Source organism: Corvus kubaryi, unplaced genomic scaffold (genome assembly GCF_017639235.1).
Source record: "Corvus kubaryi isolate FWS band 111438036 unplaced genomic scaffold, C.kubaryi_AGA036_p1.0 36805, whole genome shotgun sequence".
NCBI classification, from domain to species: Eukaryota; Metazoa; Chordata; class Aves; order Passeriformes; family Corvidae; genus Corvus; species Corvus kubaryi.
The window spans coordinates 1-7,554 of NW_024580956.1; the positions used below are offsets into that span (position 1 = coordinate 1).

General features: G+C 59.9%; 1 protein-coding gene across 1 annotated transcript in view; it reads left to right on the forward strand.

Annotated features, from left to right (window-relative positions):
- Positions 1-1,046: 1,046 nt before the first annotated feature.
- The window catches only part of LOC121660696 (myosin-6-like), a 13,872-nt gene continuing 7,364 nt past the window's right edge, over positions 1,047-7,554 (forward strand). Inside the window, exons 1-17 of the mRNA XM_042020129.1 lie at positions 1,047-1,150; positions 1,807-1,945; positions 2,028-2,296; positions 2,996-3,166; positions 3,301-3,610; positions 3,693-3,766; positions 3,893-3,980; positions 4,059-4,176; positions 4,261-4,384; positions 4,836-4,972; positions 5,051-5,177; positions 5,265-5,393; positions 5,492-5,734; positions 6,125-6,301; positions 6,401-6,546; positions 6,626-6,716; positions 6,956-7,345. Of these exons, the coding sequence (XP_041876063.1) occupies positions 1,049-1,150; positions 1,807-1,945; positions 2,028-2,296; positions 2,996-3,166; positions 3,301-3,610; positions 3,693-3,766; positions 3,893-3,980; positions 4,059-4,176; positions 4,261-4,384; positions 4,836-4,972; positions 5,051-5,177; positions 5,265-5,393; positions 5,492-5,734; positions 6,125-6,301; positions 6,401-6,546; positions 6,626-6,716; positions 6,956-7,345 (2,835 nt within the window). The 5' untranslated portion in view covers positions 1,047-1,048. The remainder of the gene's footprint in view (positions 1,151-1,806; positions 1,946-2,027; positions 2,297-2,995; positions 3,167-3,300; positions 3,611-3,692; positions 3,767-3,892; positions 3,981-4,058; positions 4,177-4,260; positions 4,385-4,835; positions 4,973-5,050; positions 5,178-5,264; positions 5,394-5,491; positions 5,735-6,124; positions 6,302-6,400; positions 6,547-6,625; positions 6,717-6,955; positions 7,346-7,554) is intronic.

Genomic DNA, 7,554 nt, shown 5'->3' on the forward strand with positions numbered 1-7,554 from the left:
GGTGGGTTCTGTGGGGTGGGCGTCAGAGGTTGGGGTCTGTGGGGTGGGGGTCTGTGGGTGGGCTCTGTGGGGAGGAGACTGTAGGTTGGGCTCTATGGGGCAGGGTCCATTGGGATCTGTGGGGCGTGGCCAATGGGGCGGGGTCTGAAGTTCACAGCGGTACAGGGGACGGGGTCTGGGGGACAGGACCTACGGGGAAGGGTCTGTTGGGTGGGGTCTATAGGGGGGCCTCTGTGGGGCAGGGTCTCTTTATGGGGCCTATGGGGTGGGGCCTATGGCCCCCACAGCCCTCCCCCACCGCCCTTGCAGGGGAAATTCATCCGGATCCACTTTGGGGCCACCGGGAAGTTGGCGTCGGCCGACATCGAGACCTGTGAGTGGCCACGGGCCGGTGGGAGCAGGGGTTGGCCACCCACAAGTCCACGTGTCCAGAGATCTCCTTGTCCCTCTGTCTGTCTCCTCATGTCTCCGTCCCTCCATCCATCCGTCCCTCCCCCCGTCCATCCCTCCATCCATCCATGTGTCCATCCGTCTTCCTGGTGGATGGATCCATGAGTTGTCCATCCCTCCATCCATCTCCTCACCCCTCCGTCTGTCCCTCCATTTGTCCATCCTTCCGTCCCTCTCCATGGTTGATAGATCCATGAGTGGTGTCCCGTCCTGTTGTCCGTCCCTCCGTCTCCTTGTCCCACCACCCATCTGAGCCTCCGTCTCCATCCTGCTCGTCACTTACCCGTCCATCTCTTCATCCCTCCACGCGTCCATCCCTCCACCCTTCTCTCCATGTCTCCATCCCTTTCCTCATCCCACCTTCTCCCCATCCACCCCTCTCCAGACCTCCTGGAGAAGTCCCGCGTCATCTTCCAGCTCAAGGCGGAACGGAACTACCACATCTTCTACCAGATCCTCTCCAACAAGAAGCCGGAGCTGCTGGGTGAGCCGGGCCACCACCGTGGCCTCGGGGTTTCTCCTTCCCCCCTCCTCCCGAAATTTGGGGTGGTTTGGGGAGACTGGGAATGCTCAGCGGTGTCTCCATCCTGCATCAGAGATGCTGCTGGTCACCTCCAACCCCTACGACTACGGTTACGTGTCCCAGGGTGAGGTGACCGTGGCCTCCATCGATGACTCCGAGGAGCTGATGGCCACTGATGTGAGCGGGGTGGGGTGGAGGGAGGGATGAGTCCATGGATGGTTGGATGGATGGATAGATGTGTCCTCAGATGGATGGATGGATGTTTCCATGGATCAACGAGTCCATGGATGGATGGATGGATGGATGGATAGATGTGTCCTCGGATGGATGGATGGATGGATCTGTGGATATAAAGGTCCTCAAATGGATGGATGAGTCCACGGATGGATGGATGAAATCCTCAACAGGATTGATGGAAGAATCTATGGATGGGTGAATCCTCACAAGGATGGATGGATGGATGGATGGATGGATGAGCCCATGACTGGATGGATGAAGTTCTCAAATGGATGGATGGATGGATGAGTCCATGGATGGATAAGTCCTCAGAAGAATGGATGGATCAATGGATGCATGAGCCCATGGATGGTTGGATGGATCCAGGATAAATGAGTCCTGAGCTGGACAAATGAGCCCATGGATGAATGAACAAGTCCATGGACAAGTCCTTCAAGTGGACAAGCCCATGGCTGGATGTGTCCCCATTGGCCAGCTGGGCCAATGAGTGGGAAGGGCGGTGGGAGGGACCCACAGGTGGTGACCACCACAGGTGGTGACCAGCAGAGGCCATGTCCTCACCTGGTCCCTCCCCCCACCCCCTCCACCCCTCCCAGAGTGCCTTTGACGTCCTGGGCTTCACGGCCGAGGAGAAGGCTGGTGTCTACAAGCTGACGGGCGCCATCATGCACTTCGGCAACATGAAGTTCAAGCAGAAGCAGCGGGAGGAGCAGGCGGAGCCGGACGGCACCGAAGGCGGGTCGGGGCAAGGGGGTGACAGGTCAGGGAGGGGTCACCAGGTGAGGTGGCACCTGACCACGCGTCTCCCGCTCCACAGATGCCGACAAGTCCGCGTACCTGATGGGGCTGAACTCGGCCGATCTGCTCAAGGGCTTGTGTCACCCGCGCGTCAAGGTGGGCAACGAGTACGTCACCAAGGGGCAGAGCGTCCAGCAGGTCTACTACTCCATCGGCGCCTTGGCCAAGGCCGTCTACGAGAAGATGTTCAACTGGATGGTGGTGAGGATCAACAACTCGCTGGACACCAAGCAGCCGCGGCAGTACTTCATCGGTGTCTTGGACATCGCCGGCTTCGAGATCTTCGATGTGAGGCTTGAGGCAGGGCAGTGGCGTTGGGCCTTGAAGGGGTGGCATTGAGCCAGCTGGGTGTTGAGGGGGTCTCCTGTAGCTTCACGCTGACCTTGGGTGGAAATTTGGGTCTTTATGTTGATGTCATGGAGTGTTGAGTCGACCTCATTGATCCTGTTGGGCATTGACTCCTTTGGGTGTTGAGTTGACCGTCTTGACCCCACTTGGGTGTTGTTTGGAACCCTTTGGATCTCAGGTTGACCCCGTTGCTCTCATTTCACATTCTGTTGACCCTACTGGGTGTTGAGTTGTCCTCTTGACGCCCATTGGGCATCACCTTGACCCTGTTGGGTATTGAGTTGACCCCACTGATCCCATTTGACATTGTCTTCACCCCACTGGGTGTCAGATTGACCTTGTCCATCCCATTGGGCATCACTGTGACCCCACTGGGTGTTCCATTGACCCTGTTGACCCTACTGAGCCTTGAGTTGGCCCTGTTGGGGGTTGAGTTGACACCATTGACTCAGATGGCCCCATTGGGTGTTGAGTTGACCCCATAGACTCAGTTGGCCCCGTTGGGGGTTGAGTTGACCCCACTGGGGGTTGATTTGACCCCACTGGGGGTTGAGTTGACCCCAGTGACTCAATTGGCCCCGTTGGGTGTTGAGTTGACCCCACGGACTCCATCACCCACCCCTCCCTCTCCTCACCCAGTTCAACAGCTTTGAGCAGCTCTGCATCAACTTCACCAACGAGAAGCTGCAGCAGTTCTTCAACCACCACATGTTCGTGCTGGAGCAGGAGGAGTACAAGAAGGAGGGCATCGAGTGGGAGTTCATCGACTTCGGCATGGACCTGCAGGCCTGCATCGACCTCATTGAGAAGGTACCGCCTCCCCCAGGGCCTCAGGGGGCTGAGGGAGGAAGGTCCCTCCAGTTGGAGCCCCTCAGATGCCCCACGAGCAGCTTTTGGGTTGTCCATGGTATCCTCCCCGGCCAACGGGGTCTCCTCGTCCACAGCCCATGGGCATCATGTCCATCCTGGAGGAGGAGTGCATGTTCCCCAAGGCGTCGGACATGACCTTCAAGTCCAAACTCTACGACAACCACCTGGGCAAGTCGGCCAACTTCGGGAAGCCACGGAACATCAAGGGCAAGTCCGAGGCCCACTTCTCGCTCATCCACTACGCCGGCACAGTGGACTACAACATCCTGGGCTGGCTGGAGAAGAACAAGGACCCCCTCAACGAGACGGTGGTGGGGCTCTACCAGAAATCCGCCCTCAAGCTCTTGGCCCACCTCTTCTCCAACTACGCCGGGGCAGACTCTGGTGTGTGATGGAGGGATGAAGAAGACGGCTGCCCACAGCAGTTGTCCTCGTTCCCACCTCATCCCACCCCTCTCCTCCCCAGGTGGTGACAGCGGGAAGGGGAAAGGAGCCAAGAAGAAAGGTTCCTCCTTCCAGACTGTCTCAGCCCTTCACCGGGTGAGGGACGTGCACCGGGCCTGCCGTGGGGCAGGGGGAGAACAACCCCTGCTGTAGAGGGCGGTCCCACCACCCCCCAGCCCCTCCCCTGCTCCCCCGTTGGTCACCCTCCTCTCTCCCGCCCAGGAGAACCTCAACAAGCTGATGGCCAACCTCAAGACCACCCACCCCCACTTCGTCCGCTGCCTGGTCCCGAACGAGCGGAAGGAGCCGGGTGAGCTGAGGGTGGGGATGGGGGGTTGGGGGGTGGGTGTGGCTCGTGGTTGACCCCTCACCTGCATCCCCCCACCAGGTGTGATGGACAACGCCCTGGTGATGCACCAGCTGCGCTGCAACGGGGTCCTGGAGGGAATCCGCATCTGCCGCAAGGGCTTCCCCAACCGCATCCTCTACGGGGACTTCCGCCAGCGGTGGGGACGCGGAGGGGGTTTGGGGAGGTGGGGACAACCCCACCGGGGCTGGTCTCAGGGGGTCATCTCCTCTCTGGCCCCCAGGTACCGCATCCTGAACCCCGCGGCCATCCCTGAGGGGCAGTTCATCGACAGCCGCAAGGGCGCCGAGAAGCTCCTGGGCTCCATCGACATCGACCACAACCAGTACAAGTTTGGGCACACCAAGGTGAGGTCATGTGGTCCCCGTTCCCTGTGGTGCCACCATCCTTCAGGTGTTGAGGACCCCATGGTCCCACCACTCACGAGTCCATCTGTCCCTCCCTATGTCCATTTGTTCCTCCCGGCCCCCCCACCCCATCCTTCCACCCACCCACCACAACCAGTTTGATCCCAGTGGGTGAGATCTCGTGGTCCCTGCTCCCTGTGGTCCCACCACCCAGGTGCTACGTGGACCCCATGATCCCCATGTCCATCTGTCCATCCCCATGTCCATCTGTCCATCCCCATGTCCATCTGCCCCCCCACTCACGCACCACCCCATCCTTCCACCACCGCAACCGCTTTGGGCACGCCGTGGGGAGATCCTGTTGTCTCTGTTCCCTGTGGTCCCACCACCCGAGATGGACATGGACCTCATGGTCCCACCACCTTCTTCCCCACCTCCTCCCTCCCCTCAGGTCTTCTTCAAGGCGGGGCTGCTGGGGCAGCTGGAGGAGATGCGGGACGAGCGCCTGTCCCGCATCATCACCCGCATCCAGGCGCGGGCGCGGGGGCAGCTCATGCGCCTCGAGTTCAAGAAGATCGTGGAGCGCCGGTGAGACAGGGGTGGGGCTTCTGCTCACCTGGTCACCTGCTTGGGGATGTGGTGGCACCTGGGCCCTCCTCCTGGTAGGGACGCGCTGCTGGTGATCCAGTGGAACCTCCGGGCCTTTATGGGGGTGAAGAACTGGCCGTGGATGAAGCTCTACTTCAAGATCAAACCCTTGCTGAAGAGCGCAGAGACGGAGAAGGAGATGCAGGTGGGAGGAGGGAGCGGGGTGGGACCACCGATGGTCTGGAGGGTGATGGATGAGGGTCTTTGACCCGCTTGGGGTCTCCTGGAGCAGAACATGAAGGAGGAGTACGGGCGGCTGAAGGACGCCCTGGAGAAGTCAGAAGCGCGGCGGAAGGAGCTGGAGGAGAAGATGGTCTCCATGCTGCAGGAGAAGAACGATCTCCAGCTCCAAGTGCAGGCCGTGAGTCTGATCACCCCAAAACCACGTCATGGGGATGACCATCACCCCCACAGCCTCCAGGGCAGCCCCACTTCACCTGGTGTCCTCCCCTCCAACAGGAGCAGGACAACCTGAACGACGCCGAGGAGCGCTGTGACCAACTGATCAAGAACAAGATCCAGCTGGAGGCCAAGGTGAAGGAGCTGACGGAGAGGCTGGAGGATGAGGAGGAGATGAATGCCGAGCTGACAGCCAAGAAGAGGAAGCTGGAGGATGAGTGCTCGGAGCTGAAGAAGGACATCGATGACCTGGAGCTGACCCTGGCCAAGGTGGAGAAGGAGAAACACGCGACCGAGAACAAGGTGAGGGCAGAGAGAGGCCTCAGCCTCAAGGTGAGGGGACTTGAGTCTTGTTGGGTTGGGTTAAGGATACTCAAGGCTGGTTGGGTTGGTGAGACCCAAAACTGGTTGGGTTGGGTTGAGACGACCAAGGATGGTTGAGTTGGGTTGAGAAGACGAGGTATTGGTTTGAGTTGAGGAGACCCAAGGCTGGGTGGAATCTGTTAGGATGGGGTGAGAAGACCCAAGGTGGGTTGGGAGGATCCAGTGTTGGTTGGGTTGGGCTCATCGAGAAGACCCAAAGTCCTTTGGGTTCTCCTGCTTTGAAAGAACCTCTTTGGCTGAGGTGAACATCAACCTCCCCTGAGTGCCCCACCCTGGCACTGAGCTGGAGGCCGGACGCTTCTCCCACAGGTCAAGAACCTGACGGAGGAGATGGCGGGGCTGGACGAGACCATCACCAAGCTGACCAAGGAGAAGAAGGCCCTGCAGGAGTCCCACCAGCAGACGCTGGACGACCTGCAGGCCGAGGAAGACAAGGTCAACACCTTGACGAAGGGCAAAGTCAAGCTGGAACAGCAAGTGGACGACGTGAGTGTGGCCAGTCCCACCCCAGGTCCTGCTGAGGAACTTCTGGAGCAAAGACGAGCAAAACTTGAGGCGTGTCCCCATTTCTGTGTTCCCACACAGCTTGAAGGCTCCCTGGAGCAGGAGAAGAAGATCCGGATGGACCTGGAACGGGCCAAGAGAAAGCTGGAAGGAGACCTGAAGCTGACCCAGGAGAACATCATGGATCTGGAGAATGACAAGCAGCAGCTGGAGGAGAAGCTCAAGAAGTGAGGCTGGACCGCTCCTCCATGTGAGGTCCCATCGAGGGTCACAGGTGGGGCCTCACTGTCCCCTCTTCTTCCACAGGAAGGAGTTCGAGATCCACCAGCAGAACAGCAGGATCGAGGATGAGCAGGCGCTGGCTCTGCAGCTCCAGAAGAAGCTGAAGGAGCTACAGGTGGGGGGGAAGTTGGGTCTGGGCCTGCTTGGGTTGGGCTGGAGAATGTCCAGGTGGTTGGGTTGGGCTGAAGAGAAACCTGAGGGTTGAGCTGGAGAGTCTCAAGGTGGCTGGGCTGAGTAGAAGAGGCTCCACTTAGGTGGGTCAGTTTGGGTTGGGTTGAAGAGTCTCCGGCTGCTTGGGTTGGGTTGAGTGGAGGGGTTGGGTGGATCCCAGCCCAGCACCCTCTTGGTGCGCAGGCGCGGATCGAGGAGCTGGAGGAGGAGCTGGAGGCGGAGCGGACAGGCCGGGCCAAGGTGGAGAAGCAGCGCTCGGAGCTGTCCCGGGAGCTGGAGGAGCTCAGCGAGCGGCTGGAGGAGGCCGGCGGTGCCACCTCGGCGCAGCTGGAGCTCAACAAGAAGCGGGAGGCGGAATTCCAGAAGCTGCGGCGGGACCTGGAGGAGGCCACGCTGCAGCACGAGGCCACGGCGGCTGCGCTGAGGAAGAAACACGCCGACAGCGTGGCCGAGCTGGGCGAGCAGCTGGACAACCTGCAGCGCGTCAAGCAGAAGCTGGAGAAGGAGAAGAGCGAGCTCAAGCTGGAGCTGGACGACCTCAGCGCCAACGTGGAGCAGCTGATCAAGTCCAAGGTAGGAGGAGGCCGAGGTGGACAGCAGGGAATCATGGGATGGTTTGGGTGGGACAGGACCGAGAGGATCAGCCAGTTCCATCAACCAACAGGCAGGGACACTTCCCACTAGACCGGGTTGGGTTGGGTTGAGTTGTGCTGGAGAACCTTCAGCCGGTTGAGTTGAAGGGTGTCCACCTTGTTGGGTTGAGTTGCGTTGAAGAACTTTCA